The following is a 17024-nucleotide window of genomic DNA, read 5'->3' as shown; positions in this document are numbered from 1 at the left end:
TCGGCGTTATCTCTTTTTATGAGTTATTAGTCGGCCATCCGTCTCTCTTTCTCTCTCCTTCCTCCCATGGCAGCCGCCTCCGCCGCCGTGGTCGGGTCGCTCCGCGTCCCGCACCTTCCTTCAACGCGCCGAAGGTCAGCGCCTCCGCTGCTAATTTCATCGTCCGCCAGCTCGACCAACTGGGGGAGGAACTCCCCTGGTCATCAATCTCGCCTAAATTCGGCGCCCGACATCGGTCATCTCTCTCTCTCTTACGGTAGATTAGTAGTTATATATGGAATGATGTTCTTTTATTAGTCTACCAAGTATTATGATCCATGTAGTGGTATATGAACTGAATTGGTGAAGACATTGTTGGACGAGTGATTGGTGATGACCAAAATGTTGATTTTTTATGGAAATGCAGATGAATTACACTTAGAATAATAAAAGTTCAGATTTTTATTTTTTTCCCTTGAATATTTTTCAATTTAGTATCTTTAGTTGAGATTTATGTAGTGTGATTGGGAAAGTCATAGGTGGATAGGTTCAAGAAAGGTTTTTTATAATGCTGCTTTTTTTTGGAGAGACGTTATACCGAAGGAGGGGCTGGATGAAGGCGAATGATTACTGAGTGATCTTTGCGGTAGATAAGTTGATGAAGCGTTTCCGAGGGGAAAAAGCAATTTTTAAGTATTAGGGATTTTGGAAAGGATGATAGTTTGTTGCGGAGCAAATGCAATGAAAGAACCGCATTCAAAAGTATTTTTTTTGTGTGGTAGAATAGGGAGAATATATGGCTGGTATTGGAAGAATTTCTGGATTGAGGAGAATAATTTTTGCGGCTACTCCAAATTGCTCTTTTCTATTACCTTTTGTCCGTATGCTAAGGTTGTAGATTATTGAGAAGGTAAGGTGGGAATGATTCTGGATTTTGAGGTTTTGTTTGTGGTTAAAATTTGGAAAGAGGATTGACTGGGATAGAGAGCAGATAGGTTTGGAAAAGGTGTGTTGACAGGGAAAATGGTTAGGTATTTAGGGAGCTTGATGCGACGAAATTAGGCCATTACGTGTGGATGATAATTTGTGTGGAAAGATTGGTCATTTAGAGGATGGAAAGGTTGGATTTTAGTGGCCATCTTTCAATACAATTGGCTACTGGAAGAACTTTGTTAGGTTGAACAGTTTTAGGGATTTAATTCTAAAGCAGGGATTCCAAGTTCATGTTCATAGGATGTGCTTACTAACAAGGAAAGCAGATCCTTTCGTTTCTAGGCACTGTGGCTTGGCATTGCTCGTAATATGGATGCCGAGGCAATTAGAGAGGTTGGGACAAGAGAAGCTGATGGAGTTTTGAATTTTATGCTTTATAAAACCTTCCTTGAGAGGATTAATGAGGAAAGTCCTCTTTTCACCATAATAGTTGAATTAGGAGTAGGAAGCAGGAGGAATGTAAAGGAGGAATGTATGGACATTGTTATTCAGGTGGAGCTTTCTAGTGAATTAAGTAGTCTCTAGCAAAAGCTATGCATGTGAGAGCAGGGCAAATACATTTAAAATCTTATATAATTGTTTATCTTTCTTTCGCAAAACTCCTTAAAGATTTTTTTCCTATTCTTGATTGTTATAGTTTTTAAAGAGATTAAATTTAGTTACCAAAAAAAAAAGAGATTAAAATTAAGCTGCCTAAGATGCCCAAAGGAGTAAGGATTTTAAAAATGGAAAGCAAATCACTACTCATGGTAAAAGAAGAGGAATATGATGGAGATGCTTTGGTTAGTTTTTCTCGTGTTTTTAGAGTACAGACCCCACATCTTCATGGATTAGCTATGGTTACCAAAAAATACTAAACTCGTTTTGTTCATTAAATTCCTCACAAGTATTGTAGATCTCTTTCCTCTAAAAAAAAACTGTTTTCATCTAAGTGTATAGAGCATTGGGCTTATGGTCACACCGCTCCATCTAACAACCGGCGGTTGGGGCTCCAAGTCTTTGTTGCATCCCCAAGAATTTGGACTAGGGTAATAATAATATTGCGTGGGTTTCAAGAGATGTCAAGATGCATCTCTTAGCCTTTCGATCAAAAAAACAAGAAAAAAAAATGAAAGAAGCAAGGTCGGAGGAACCGGTACCAGGCACCGTACTGGTTCTCTGGCAAGACAACTCGGTATGGACCGTGTCAGGCCTGTACCGAGAAAGAACATGACATTGTGGGAGAGAGGAAAAGAGAAAGAGAGAGCGAGCGGAAGAAGGAGGGCCGAAGGAGGGTGGCGGACACTGGCGGAGGCCGCGGCAGGTGAAGCTGCAATAGTTCCCCTGTTTCGTCCGACTGCGGCTAAAAAATTTTATGATTTTTAAATGAAGTCGGCCCCCTGCGGCCTCCGCTGGCATCCGCCACCCTCCTCCGGCCCTCCCTCCCCTGCTCGCTCTCTCTTTCCTTGTCCTTTTTCGACTTCGGCAATAAGTCTTATTTCCGTTGTCGGAACCGTACCGGTGAGCCACCGGTATGGCTCAAATCAACCGGAGCCGCCCGGTTCGGGATAGTTGGAAAGAAGCAATGTTTTCTCTGATGTATTTGTTGTGGCCTCTTATTTGAGAAATTGGAAAATTCAATCAATTGAAGCAAAACATACAAGAAGATATAAGGGGAAACGAAAACCCATGAAGATGTATATGTATTTCTCATTTACACTTATCACTCACCATAATTAACCTTTTTATATGAAAGACAGGCCACCCATTTATAACCTGCTACTACAAGGCTTCATGTTATTGGTAGACTGAAACAAGTATGTTGTCCAATCTATGCAGAGGACAAGGATGTTCTGGGCTTTGGGCCTATTTACGGAAAACTATACTGGATTTTGGTCTTTCTGGAAGTAGATTTCTTGTATCTAAATTCTAATCCATTCTAAGTTGCCAATACAAACTTCTTTGGTAAAATGACCATTACATGATTGAGAAACTAGAGGCATAGATTAAACTCTATTTTTCATATTTATATCGTAGTCATCATTATTCTTTCTAGTTTCATGTCACATACCGTCTATTGTAATCATACTAAAGCTTTCGCAGTTCCCAGGAGGAACATAGTAGCTTCCATGCTGTCAAGTTTAATATTCTCGAAATTGGGATCCCCTGATGTCACCTTAGCAGAACCCTCAGTTTGCTTCAGGGAATATATAGATACATTCGATGGCTATACTTTTCTGTATCCCCAAAACTGGATCCAAGTCCGTGGGGCTGGTGCAGACATATTTTTCCGGGACCCTTTTGTTCTTGATGAAAACCTATCAGTGGAGTTATCTTCCCCTTCGTCCTCGAGGTATAAGAGTGTTGAAGATTTGGGGCCTCCACAATTAGCTGCAGAGAAAGTGCTCAAGCAGTACCTGACTGAGTTCATGTCTACTAGACTAGGTGTTCGGCGTGAGTCAAACATTTTATCAGCATTATCAAGAGTTGCTGATGATGGCAGAGTCTACTATCAAGTGGAGGTAAGGGTCTATTTTATCAAGGTTTACATGAAAGCTTCAATATCGAGTGTTGCAGTGTTGGAGACATTCTCTTGGTAGATTAAGCTTATGTCCAAAAGCTGGAAATTGTGCACATGCTTCGTTGGGTCCTTTAGATCAATAACCCCAGCATACTGATATAGCATGTTAAGAATTTTTTCAAGTGCTAGGAAAGTTAATGGCATTTTGTTTCTTGCTATTTTTTTGTTCAATTTCTTTTTTCCTGTATATTTTCAATATTTTGGTCATTCCTAATCCTTATATATTCTTAAGTCAGATCCCAGTATTGGTTCAACATATCTGTTTCCCTTTACTTGGGCATTTCTGAAACAATCAAACAGTTCAAAGTCCTGGAACATCTATGTTGAGTATTTTGTGCTTGGTATTTATCTTTGGAGACTTCCAGGTTCAACTCTTTGTACTTTGAAGACATTGCAGAGTAACAATACATAAAGTCAAATCTAAATAGATGGGGTAAGCCTTGCTGCTTATTGCTATAGTTGCATGTACTGAATTGTCATAGTATTGAGTCATTTTGCATATGGACTTGCATGCCAAAAATTTCTGGGATCTGATGCCCCCAAAATCATGTGTTTCCATCTCATACCATGTTCAACCTGCCCGTCTCATTGTACTCCCTGATCTGTGATCTGAAGTTTAGCATTACCATCTGCTTCCAGTAATATCTTCCTTAAATCAGCTTCCTTGGCTATAGGTGTACATACTGAATAATGAAAGCACTTAATTTTGTTGATGGAGATGTTGCTTGATGCCGCACCCTATGTTTGACCATACCTGGTGAGTGTTCTGCTCTCATTATGGGTTCCCATACCAAACTTTCTAGGATCTGATGCCAGAAAATCCTGAGTTTCCATCTTATAGCATGTTCGATCTGCCTTCTAACTGTATCTCCCTGATCTGAAAGATGTAAAAAGGCTCATGGGCGGTGACAGGTACTTACATATTGAAGTTTAGTATTGAAGTCTGCTTGGAGTATTATTTTCCTCAGAGCAGCCTGCTTGGCTTTGTTTATTTGTTTAAGCTTTTCATATTAGCTTGCGTGCCTGGACACTGATTGCACTTACAAATGAGTTGTAATCATGCCTGCTGCTTTGGAGAAACTTAGAAATTTTACTTAATAGTACTGCTTTAAAAGATTTATTGATTATTTTTATATTTTGGCAGGAATAATTTCCCTTACCTTTCTCTGCTTTTTATACAGGTAAATATTAAATCATATGCAAGCAACAATGAGTTGGCTGTGATGCCACAGGACAGGATGCAGCGTCTTGAATGGGATAGGCGTTATTTATCTGTTCTTGGTGTTGAAAACAACCGACTGTATGAGTTGAGGTTGCAATCGCCAGAAAATGTGTTCTCGGAGGAGGAAAAAGATTTGCGAAAAGTTATGGATTCCTTCAGAGTGATCAATGCAGTGGATTAAAATGCAATGGTCTCCAGAAGTTATTAGTTGAGGTCCTTCTCACCCAATTTGTTTGGGTTTATTGTAATGATTTGCATTTTAATTGAAACATGATCGAGGAATTGAACAAGTTCTTTAATAGGGTTCATTCTGTTTCCAAAGTTCCTTGTAATTGTAAATCATCAATGAAAAAGAACTTCCTTTTTTGTTCATGGAGTAACCATCAATAACAATTGCTGATAAAAAACTACTTTATAATTCGGTACTTCATCTGAAGCTGCTGCCTGGCTGATAACCTTTTTCTTTTGTTACCGTCTAAGTAATTAAGTCTGTACCACATTACTTCGGTACAGCACAATTGTCATTTGAGCTGGACCAAAGAGGATTTGCAAAGTAGATTAGTTTTTTTTTTTTCAAGACTTTTATTGTTCAAACCCCAGTAATTCTAATATGTGAAGTCAGCAGATGTATTTCATCTTAAACCTCGGCAAGCTAATACAACTTGCGAAGAAAAGTATAAGAGAAATCCTTATACTGGTCCAGCTTTTGTGGTACATAAAACACCAAAAGTCAGATTTACTTAATTGGTGCAAGCAACTCACTGCCTTCAAATAATGGTCATAACTATTGATTGCCATGTTCCTTTGTTTCATAGAACCACATAAGTCTAGTGGTAAATTTATCAAAATATACCATTAGAGAAGCTGGTGTTGTTGAGATGCACAAAAATCAGATGGAAAATTAATTAACAAAAGAAAGCTGAGTGCAGAATTACATCAACTACTGGCCTCAGAGCCAGCTTCCAAAGAATTTCTTTCACATTGCACAGTTGTCAGTGAGCTGAGTAAATTGAGAATCTGGCATATGGGAAGTTAAGGTGGTAACATGCCATCTTGGCACACTCAGTACTGCACATAAGTTCTGTGGGCTGCACCAATTAGCACGTGTTATGTCACACGGCACAGGAGACCTTTTGCGTGCACCAAATTGGCGCTCCATAGCCATTAGTCATCGTCCACTACCCACACAATACTATCTAATACCATTAACCTAGACAAACAGTAGTATATCACCCAATTTCTTATTTAACAGCTCATTCTAGAGCTGATGACTATGGAATTTAGGAAGGGAAGCAAAGCTGAGGACCGTGTAGACCAAATTGATACACCACCAGTGTGTTCTTCCTGTAGGACTATGTACTCAACTACACATTAACCTCAAACTAGTTTCCTCCATGGATTCATTTCCTCCATCTTGTTTAGAACTATACTTTCTGAAAGAGTTCTATATGTATCAAAAACATTTCCTCATATCATTCTTCTCTCAATTTATCCTTAATTAATTATACCTCTATTTTTTTCCGAATAATTTTATTTTTTTTCTATATTTTGTTATACTATTATATAACCATTCTAACATTGGCCATACTAATATGATGTGCACATATTGTTTTCTAATTATCCAACATATTGTGCTATAAAATGCTTTGTTTGTATAACCATCTTGTAAAATTATCCTTCAACTAATCTTTTTTTTTGTTGATTACATTTTTGATTTAATATATTAATTAATTTCAAAAAGAGAAAAAGAGGAAATTCTTGTAAGGTATTAGAAAATCCACTTGATCATGAATGCCATCAACAGGCCTACTCCACTCTAACAACGAGGTGTCAGTAAACCAAGAATATCAAGTTGTTCCGGTAGCAGATATGCAAACAAGTGACTAATCATTTTACAAGCCATATATGCTCGACTTTCAGCCTTTGAAAGCTGTGGAAGTGGTGCATCTACCAACCACTCACAAAATCATTACAGCCGGTTAGTTTATGCATATTTCATTCATCTAGACTAAACTCAAACCTGCCAATCATGATTACACTAATTAGATTACAAGTTCACATAACAAACAACCAAGATCTAAAAGATAACTGGGACAATATTATCACCTGTTTCACCCAACATAGGATCCAAAATAAGTCAGTCAATCAATTGGAGCAACTTAAAAGCTGATCAAGCACAAGAGCTAACATCAGCATATATCCCATACAAAATCGTAAAGCTCTACAGTCTTCAGTTACAGTTCTGATATCAAAGATCAGCGCCTTACAAATCAGAAAGTTATGCGCACCGTTTCAAAAAACACACCACACTGAATTCATCTCCAAACAATAAGAAAAGATTCCCATGGTCAATTTGGAAAAAGAAAAAAATTACATTCTATCCTCTCTCCTCCGTGGAGCACAAGTTATGATCTCATCAACCCTTAAGATCATCTCAGATGCCTCGGTGGCAGATAACAGCACAGCTTGCTTAACTTTGAAGGACTCTGATATCCCCAGTTTCTCCATGTCACCCACCTGTACCAGAAATTAAGATTCACAATAAGCAAAATAAATGCAATTCTAGTTTCTAAAGAATTAGAGATGGACTTCATTTCACTTACGCCGCCGGTAATGACGTCAATTCCAGCATTGGTTCTCTCCTTGTGATGTTCTGCACGAAGCTGCGAGATAAGCTCAGCACTATCCAAGCCAGCATTGTCGGCTATGATGGTTGGTATGGCCTGGAGTGCCCTTGAGAAAGCTTCAATGGCATGAGCCTTCTTCCCAGGAGTCTTTCGGGCGAGTTCATCTACCTCTTTTGCCATCACCATCTCCGGCCATCCACCACCAAGCAAAACTCGGCTGTCGTTCACAGTCTGAGAAAGCACACACAAGGCATCGTGCAAGGATCTTTCCGCTTCATCCAATACATGGGAACTAAGTACAGAAAATGAACATCCTATGAATATCAACGCCTTGCAGTATCATAGATACTGTGCATAAAAGTTTTGCTCTTCAAAAAAAAACGTAAAAAAAAAACTTATCTATTGTATTCAAATGGCCTATCTAATCACTTATTTCATTGGGACTAAGAAGCAGATGCTAGGTGGCACATCCATATCAAAAAATTAGAACCATGAACAAGAATACTAGGCATTTTCTCATCAATTTGGGTGGACATGTAATAGCTGAACATGGGAATTATGGGATCTATAGGGATTATGCAACGGAAATAGAATGGTAGGGAGAAAACCTAAATCAAACTTCAAAATGATTATGTCCAGATAATTAATGTTAGGGATACTGAAGGGCCTGCTTGGATGCCCAAAAAGGCTGACAATTGGATAAATCCTCAAAAGGCCAACCACGAGTAATAATAAAGAGAAGAGATTGTTGCAGTTGGCAAGTCCCAAATCAGACATTCCGAATGCTTAGAGATGTCAGATTTCTTCTAAAAAGTCGTTTCTAATGTCTCAATTTTTCTGGATTGAACTAACCAAGATTTCCCCGATTGGAAGAATTCATTTCTCATGACCACTAATGTCTTCTCACCATCAACCATGTAAAGGATATCCAATAGACAAGCTGGGTAGATATTCAAAAAGGCCTAAAAGGAAGTGATTCCACAGTAAAATTTGACAAGAAAATTTAAATTAATGTTAGATATCAATTGAAAAAAGGCCGTACCTTGCCCCCCTTAAGACTATGGTACATGCCTGACCCATGGCAACCCCAGAAAAATGAATTAACTTGTCCTCGCCAATCATTATCTCCTCAATGAGCTTGCAATGACCAAGCTTAACAGACTCCGGATTATCAAAAGTTGATGCAATTTCACCACCAGTCACCAGTGCTAGCCTCTCAATCCCATCGAAATCAGCATGTTCAATGGCAAGTATTCCTGCATCTGCAAAGAGTTCCTCAGGGAAGTTATATATAAGCTGTCGGTTGACAAAGCAGTTAATGCCATGAGCTATGATCTTTTGCACTTTTTCCCTCATTTTCTCCTTTTCAGCCCCCTCAATCTCTGCAACTCTCGCCATCGAATCAACACGAACTCGGGCCCCATAGATCTTGACTTTGTCAGTGTCCATAGCAGTGTTTGCAACCAAGATCTTTGCATTTTCAATGCGTTTGGGTTGGCCAATGCCTATCTTCTTGTCAAGAATAAACCTGTACGATACAACAGCATATTATCGATACGGAGCAAGTAGTGCTGTACCCTTTTCGAACAAAACGAAAGATTATAAAAAGGCATCAACATAGGTAAAGACCAACTCAACTCAACTATGCCTTAATCCCAAACTAGTTGGGAACATATGTTGAGTTCAAAACATAAAATAATGTTGAGTTCAACCACTCACTCCCTTGGATAGTAGTGCTACTGATAGCATCGATGATTTCCTTTGGACTGATATTCCTAATACTGATTTTGCTATGATTGTAATGGCTGATGCCATGGGCTGTAAATATGCTGGAAAAAATTACTAGGTTTACTCCTATCCACACACACACACACACACACACACACACACACAAAAATCACACTCTTACCTCGAAATTATACCTGAAGACTGATGTGACACATGTGCAATATATTTTTACACTAGTAGCTCAAGAAATACATTTCGTAGTGAATTAAATGAATTATTAAAAAAAAATTGTAGTCTGTGATGTATAGATGATAGCATAACAAGAACCCAATATATGAAACATTTTACAGACTATCTAAAAACCATCATGTCTAGATCATTCAACCAAGGTTTAAAAACCAACCATATTGCAGTACCTGCTGCCCCATATCTGGTACATATCATGGCTTACCATAGTAAGGTGAACTTTAATAAAAGTCAAAGTATCTTATAGGTCTAGAACTTTCCATATATAAAGATAAGAGCAAAGGTACATGACAATAAAAGATAGCAAATTCAAGATGTTGCTTAGTTACTGGAACTGGCTTTGGTGTGGACATAGGGGAGTTGGTCTTTCAAGAAAACATCATAAGAAAACACAGAGGGTGCCAGGACAAGTCACCTAGGACATACAGAAGAGAGTGTGCCACCCTAAATGGAAGGTTCCTACTACCAATCCTAGAAGTTTATCCCATCAACAAAACTTTATTCTTTATAAACATCATTAAAAACAATGATAGCCTTAAAAGGAACTTTATTCTTTAAAGACATCATCACAAACTTGATAGCCTTAAAAGGAACCGTCATGTGCAATAGAAAAATCTTCATTTGATCAGGTACTCATGCACCAGCCTTGCACACTTGCATCGACCCTTGTTGGATAACAGCCCGTGTTAAACTACATAAATCAAAAAACCCTGCAACATCTTGTAGTCCATGGTTGACCCAAATCAGCTTAGAAAATCAAGCACTCATTAGCCCCAGCAAAACATGATAACAAGAAGGCTTGGATAGTCAGGCCTAGGGCTATCAATGAACCGGGCCACAACTAGGCCAAAGCAAGCCTGAAAAATAAAGATCAGGCTTTGCGCTACTGGGCCTGAATCAAGCACAAAGGACATAGACCAAGAACCAAGGATAACCAAACCATGCCGAACCAGCCGATTCCGGATGTACCAGACCAGATCGATCAGGGACCGGCACGGTTCAGCCTATGATTTTGAGACAGGGCTGATTTATGGTTACCCACCCCCTCCCTGGCACGCCCACCTGCCCAGTTGCAATGGGTTCCCCCCTCCTCACGTTTGAGGGTTTCCGGTAAGTTCCTCCAATCCTCCCTCTCTTCCACTAGGGTTAGGATTAAGGCTTCCCTTGGCCCTCCCCCTTCCTCCTTCCCTCACTCGCTCGCCCTCCCTCTCTCTCTCACTCTGCTAGGGTTAGGGTTTGGGTTTCCCTCAACCCTCCCCATCCTTCTTCCCTCTCTCTCTCCTCCTCTCTCCTTTTCTCCCTCTCGCCCTCCTCTATTCTCTATGCGCCCAAGAATAACAGGATTCGGACCCATACCGAACCGGTCACCGACCGATATGACCTCCAGTACCAAGTCGATGAACCCTACCAAGGACTAACCTGACTATGGGTAAAATTTTAGGAGGGGCAAAACCAATCCAGATCTCTTTAGCTGAAAAATCAGCAAAATCTAGTCCCAAAAGGAGAAAAAAAAAGCCCCCTCCAACTTCAGGCCCAAACAGGCATCCGTGCAACAACCTTGAGCCTAAGCCCCAGTTTGTTTAAGCAAGGTCTTCGGGCCGCTCAAGCCAACTAGACCCGTTGACAGTCCTATTTAGGCCCTAACTTACATTTTTTTTTGAATCCCTTTAGTTAACCTTCTGCTCATACTTGCATAGAACCAGTCTTTTCGAGTTATGTCATTCATATTCCCTTGCAATTTCCATAGTGGCTTTCAGGGCTATATTTCTGGTGTTTTTTTAATCCTATTTTGAGTTGGACTATTGTTTACAAGGTCTTATATTGCAACTATGTTAGGCTATGGAAAGATCTTGAGTCATTGCAGTTGCGTCATGAAAAGATCTTTTTGTCTTTCTATGCAGAGTTCAATAGAAATATTGGTAAAATTTTTGGAAAGCCCTAGATTTTTTTCCTTGAAGAAAATGAGCAGTTTAAGGAAATGGAGTTTTATATTGATTAAGACTTAAAGTCTCTATGAAATTACATTAGTTAGAGTCTTAAGTTTGTTATTGAGACAAACTATGTACTAGTTCTATGTTCATTATAGGTAAGCTGAGAGTCCTTTAATTGTTAGCAAGCATTGTTCTATCGGCTGTTTTGAGTGAATCGGGCAGAGGTTTTTTCCTCTCAATTCTTGTCTATCTTGTTTATCAACTTCTAATCCTCCTACATTCCACCTTCTTACCTTCTCTTTTACATACGAGGCACATCTTTATGTGCTACTATTTGCTGTTCATAAAAAGAATTTTATTTAACATTGTCAAATCTATCAGCAGCCCAACCACTGAGGGGCAGCATCAATGAACTGGTGCGCCAACCACACTATGCCCATGACTTTTTGATACAAAAATGACCAACTGCTTCAGTATGTCCATGCACACTTTTTATATAAAAAAAGATGACACGTCTCAAAGCACATTAGACCAAGATATGGTAATGCATGCACAAGATCTTCCACTAAGTCGAGAATAAAATAAAAAGTGGAGTCAAAACACTCAAATACAATTACTTGGTAGTTGGTACAAAAGCTATCTTATAAGAAAGCTCCTCTATGCCAGGAAAAAAATCAGACGTTAACTAACAAAACCTAGGTGAACAGACAGGAAAACCAGCATAATGACAGGATTAAAATGTAGAGAAAAGACTTGCCTTGCCACATAAATCTTCACCAGAGAGAAGATACAGGTAAAAATTAGCTATCATGTATCATATGATTGTTTTACAGATTCAAAAGGCAGATGATGGTATTGATAATCAAAAACCGAGGGAAGCATATGCAGTATGACAAAAAACACAAGTTGCAAAAGGTGAATGCAACAATCAGTAACTGATCAAAGAACTAGCATATACCATGTGATGATGCCTTGCATTACATGCTAATATTTGTTTAAAATGGTAAAATCCCTACCCTTCATCTAAAAATGAATCCTTCAGAGATCCTCCAGCTTTTTTAATAATTTGAATAGAATCTAAGTTTGTGCTTCCCTGCCATCAACAAGAAATATACATAAGTCAGAAAAGAATTAGCTCAAAACATGTAGTAACATCTCAAGTAATTTCTAGGAACATTGATGACACAATCTCTGAAAAGGAAGTTGTAACATGCTGATAAGAAAGTGTAGCATCACAATCAAACTACTGATGTAAATTATAGAAAATCACAAGCAATCGCCAGTAAGGTTAATGCACTAACACGTTGCAAATAAAAAAGCAAGTTTTATGATGCATAAAAGATTAATAAAGAAATGTGATACCTTAAGCCTCACAACAGCATCCACTGCAAGCTTAGCAAAATGTTCCTTGTCCTGGGAGAGTATTTTTGAACTCAGTGTTGTCATTGCAATGTTCATTAGATCTGACGTGAATTTCTCTGCATTACCAAATAAGTATAGCATATGTCAATTATGTGCAGAACTAGGAAAGGAAGACTAAATGGAATCCCTTCTCTTTCTTACCATAAGAGGTACAGGGTAAGTATATACACGTATGAATTTGCACATTTTTGCAGTAAATCTGTTACCTGGGTGATGGTAAACCTAAAAGGTGATGCTATGACAAGTTTACAGAACTTAATCAAGCTGATCAAAGATGAGCAGAATGGCAATATCTAACAAAGAATGGCCTATGATTTCTTTGCATTGGTCAATACATGGATCCCAAGTTTATGGTAGTTTAATAAAGCCCCATTTATGATGTGCAAAATGACAATATTGAACAAAAGAATGGCCTATGATTTCTTCACATTAGTCAATACCTGGATCCTGCTTGTTGTCCATGGCCTTCTGCAATAAAGCATTACGTGCACACTCAGCAGCCATTCGGTAACCTATCAGATCAGATAGATAAAATTAGAAATGACCAAAATGCAAGAAGCTAAAATGCTTCTTGGCATCAACAATTAGAATTTAGAATATGGACAATGTGAAGCAATATGGAGATGTTATGCTACGATACTATAAGAAAAGGTCCAGAAATTGTTCTAGCCAAATACAAAGAGAGAAGGGAGATAGTGGAACAGAAACACTTTGATGACTGAACTATCAATTTTATAACTTAAATAACTTGCACAAAGACACCAATCTGACAGATTTGACTCGGAGTTTATCTTGTAAAGTCTAGAGTTACAATGCAAGACAAGGGCAATCTAAGTTTTATATTTTTAATTGTGCATCCTGTTGAGGTTTATGCCCCTTGGGTCCAAAGTTTCAGCCCCACTCCCTATCAGTCCATTATGGTTGTGCTTTATTCCCACACCTTTGGGCACAACCTATTAAGTAAAACATCATAGATCCTACTTTTAGTCTGTTTCCCCCTCTGATTAATATCTAGTCAACCTCGCTTACTGTTCATTTGTCATTATGCTCGATCATGATAATTTTAACAAAATCTCCTTTGAATTTTCACCCTTAACTGCCACATTCACCATAAGCTGTTCTGTTATTGCTCAATGTGATGCTTCCTATTAAACAATAAAACGTCAAAACATTCAATATGATAGTTCTCTGAAATCATTCCTCTTTTTTCCTTCCATGAGTCCCATATCAAAGACCCACTGAACAAATTGATAGGACAAGTTATCTAAAATAAAACAGCCACAAAAAACTGCAAAATAAAGGAACAGATGGATCATTTTTAATTTAAAAAGATAGATAAGACCATATAACAGAATAATACTAACATCAGGTGAAATGACTTGCAGCAATTATAATTCCACATTCATCAAAAGAAGGAAAATATAATCTGCCAAAAAGCCTGAAAAGCCAATTCCATTTTTTAAAAAAAAAAATCAAGAATATGCTAATAAAAATTCAAGCATGCCTGGATAAAAAGTCCAGCAAAAAGGATAATATGCTAATCAAAATCAATTTTACACACAAATATTTAGAAGCAAGACATCCAACAATGCTTTAATGATAAATTACTAAGAAAGAGAAAAGTACAGTAGCTTGAGACAGACCTGCAATGATAGTCATGGGATGGATCTTTGCATTGACCATTTTTTCTGCTTCCCTCAAAAGCTCTCCGGCCAAAACAACAACAGAAGTTGTCCCATCACCAACCTCATCATCTTGAACTTTTGAGATATCTGATTCTTAAATTGAGGAAGAACTCAATTCTCCCTCTACTAGTTTCTCGAGGGCGAACATAATTCCATGTGAATACAGTTTTTTTATTAGGGAAATAAGGAATGCTAATTATTTACACCAGGTGTTTAACAAAAAAGAGATAAACCCTCATTAGAGAAAGATTTGAAATCAGTTATTTAGAAATTTTCCTCATCAGAGAAAGATTTTGCAATCAGTTACTTAGACTTTAACAAGTTGAGGAAAAGGAAATGAAGAATAACAATCTAAATTGGCCATATAACCAGGGCCGGCCCAACCCTTAGGCAACTGAGGCGGTCGCCTAAGGCCCCGGCCCAAAGAAGGCCCACCGCAGGAAATGCCTTCAAGACAAAATGGAAAAAAAAAGCCTCCTTTGAATTCGCTTTAGGTCGGCCCACCGTAGGGAAGGCCTCAAAGACAAAACGACCTTAGGCCCCCAAATATATTGGGCCGCTCCTGCATATAACAATAAGTATACATCCAATTTAATAACCAGGAAGGCAAAGCAAAGGATACCAACTAGTACCTTAGCAGCTGGGTTGTCTATATGAAGTGATTTCAAGATAGTAGCCCCATCATTGGTAACAGTAACAGTGCGTCCTCTGCCAGTTGACTGCAAGATCTTGTCCTGCATATCAAATGCGCACATATGAAGGTTAAATTGATTGAACAAATATGAATATGGTGGCTAAAGTTTGAAGATGCACATACCATTCCTTTTGGCCCTAGAGTGGTCTTGACCACATCAGCAATTGCCATGGCACCCACAAATGATGCCTGCATGAGAAAGGCAATTATCAAATGTTGCAACAGTAGAAGAAGTCAGCAATGGAGATACAAAAGATCTGATAAAGGTCTTCACAAGGAAATCTTTGTGATTCCGCGAGGAGGGGGCAGAGTGAGGGGAATTACAGCAAAATAATTGGTCTATAGAAGCTCTAAATACATACAATTTAAATATCCCATAGTGAAAATATATGTTTGTGAAATATTGTGGAGAACTTGTTACGTAGTCCACCTGAATTGTATGATGGCCTTGTACATTTGATGAATCTGGTTGCTATAGCTTCTTATGTAATATAAACAAGCAAGTAGATCTAGCTACTCATATATACTTCTGAAAACCATAATAAGGATACATCCCAAACCTTCAACATAAACTATACAATCTGCTAAAATCAGTCTCATCGACATGATTCATCTGAGTCTTATCCATCATATAGGTACTTAATTTTATTTCTCAAAAAAAATGAAAAAAAGGGTTAAAAAAAGCATGTATGTGTCATCGAAGGTTTTATGAGTTTGGAGAGCTTAAGATACACTAAACGTTATTCGTATCACTCTGTTTCTTAATTGGCAGTTAACCCCTATAAAGTGGTCGTGAAGATGGCTTCAACAGGTGAAACGACCCATACCCACGAGATACTAAATGGTGGTTGAAGACAAATTTGCAGTGTATAACCTCAGCTGTTATCAACCAATCATACTTCCGAATATTATTTCCAATAGTTCGAGCATTTCGGACCATGATTACCAGGAGAAAAGTGTCATTTTTATTTTAAAAAAATCCATTTATCAGGATAGAAAATGAAATAAATAATCAAATCTAATCTCACTACACGCTTCCACTCCCTGAATCTTGTTCCCCTCCAGGGATTCTCACGACTTCTTATTCTCACATCACTGCGGTTGATTAAAGAAAGAGTTTTTCGGTACAAAATATGATAGAAATAGAATAGACCAAGAATAAACAAAAAAAAAAAATCAACAACAAGCGGGAGGAAAAAATAGATTACTTAACCTATCCACTATCGTGATATTCTTGCATTCACTTCATCAAAATATATAATGATCTAGATCGAAAGTAGAACGACAAGAGGCATACCATTCTGGCCCGATCTCCCTTCTCTTCGGTGGCTTCATCTTTAAGCAGCCGTTCCACCTAAAATCGAGAGAAAAAAAAGAGAAAAAGACAATCCAAACAACGAGATAACAAGAGAGAGCGCGCGTTTAATGAGGGAAAGAAAGAACTGAAAGGAAAAAAATAAGGAAAGAAATAGAATGAAAGAAAAAAAGTACCGCCATTGGAGAAGATCTGACGAGATAAAGTCTGAGAAGAAAAAAAAAGGGAGTGGAAATGGAGAGAAGAGAAGGAGAGCACGCACACTCGTTCTTCGCTCTCTCGAGACCCAAAACCCTAACGAAGTTCGAGAAGTCGATCGAACCAAAAAGAGATGGAATACTCTCCTCTCTCGGTAAGGTTACCGCACTCATCATTCTCTAGTCGGTCTGTGGTTCCAACCGGTGACTCGGACCGCCCTGGCGGTTCGACCGGTCGAACCATATAGCCTAGTGAAGGGGTTAGACCGAACCCGGCCCGCATGATTTGATGAGCGAAGGCATCTACAGTGAAGGCACTCATTAGGCTATGGTGATTGAATGGATCCAGAGTTAGAGATATGCTGCTAGCGGAAGGCCATTTACGACATCTCTGAAGAGAGTGCGGCTTTTATCAAACTAGACAT

The 17024-nt window shown here is 38.6% G+C and overlaps 2 protein-coding genes across 3 annotated transcripts; one reads left to right on the top strand and one right to left on the bottom strand.

The window, feature by feature from the left end:
* LOC103715775 (psbP domain-containing protein 1, chloroplastic) lies at positions 1-5126 on the top strand. 2 transcript variants are annotated; one of them, XM_008803528.4, is made up of 3 exons: positions 1-235; positions 3055-3473; positions 4714-5126. In XM_008803528.4, the coding sequence occupies exons 1-3, from the start codon at positions 67-69 to the stop codon at positions 4933-4935; spliced, it is 810 nt and encodes a 269-aa protein (XP_008801750.2). In that variant the 5' UTR covers positions 1-66; the 3' UTR covers positions 4936-5126. The 2 variants fall into 2 exon arrangements, with proteins under 2 accessions (XP_008801750.2, XP_008801748.2); XM_008803526.3 differs by having other exon boundaries at positions 9-256.
* Positions 5127-6875: 1749 nt separating this feature from the next.
* Positions 6876-16728, bottom strand: LOC103715776 (T-complex protein 1 subunit beta). Its single transcript, XM_008803529.4, has 11 exons — positions 16579-16728; positions 16385-16441; positions 15211-15276; positions 15016-15127; positions 14352-14480; positions 13149-13220; positions 12649-12764; positions 12303-12379; positions 8424-8909; positions 7358-7673; positions 6876-7271 (listed from the first exon to the last, which is right to left on the bottom strand). Exons 1-11 carry the CDS (start codon positions 16582-16584, stop codon positions 7125-7127), a joined length of 1584 nt encoding a protein of 527 aa, XP_008801751.1. The 5' UTR covers positions 16585-16728; the 3' UTR covers positions 6876-7124.
* Between the last annotated feature and the right edge of the window lie 296 nt (positions 16729-17024).

The sequence above is a fragment of the Phoenix dactylifera genome, chromosome 1 (genome assembly GCF_009389715.1).
Source record: "Phoenix dactylifera cultivar Barhee BC4 chromosome 1, palm_55x_up_171113_PBpolish2nd_filt_p, whole genome shotgun sequence".
NCBI classification, from domain to species: Eukaryota; Viridiplantae; Streptophyta; class Magnoliopsida; order Arecales; family Arecaceae; genus Phoenix; species Phoenix dactylifera.
This window is presented reverse-complemented; position numbering and strand designations above follow the sequence as displayed.

Bases quoted from the DNA above. Each gene is read 5' to 3' on its own strand.
- LOC103715776 (XM_008803529.4), bottom strand. The intron at 12,765-13,148 runs GTATTGACTAAT...TTGGTAATGCAG, and splicing joins GGACAACAAGCAGGATCCAG to AGAAATTCACGTCAGATCTA. The intron at 12,380-12,648 runs GTATCACATTTC...TGTTGATGGCAG, and splicing joins ATGCTGTTGTGAGGCTTAAG to GGAAGCACAAACTTAGATTC.
- LOC103715775 (XM_008803526.3), top strand. From the start codon at position 67: ATGGCAGCCGCCTCCGCCGCCGTGGTCGGGTCGCTCCGCGTCCCGCAC. The intron at 257-3,054 runs GTAGATTAGTAG...AAGCTTTCGCAG, and splicing joins TCATCTCTCTCTCTCTTACG to TTCCCAGGAGGAACATAGTA. The intron at 3,474-4,713 runs GTAAGGGTCTAT...CTTTTTATACAG, and splicing joins GAGTCTACTATCAAGTGGAG to GTAAATATTAAATCATATGC.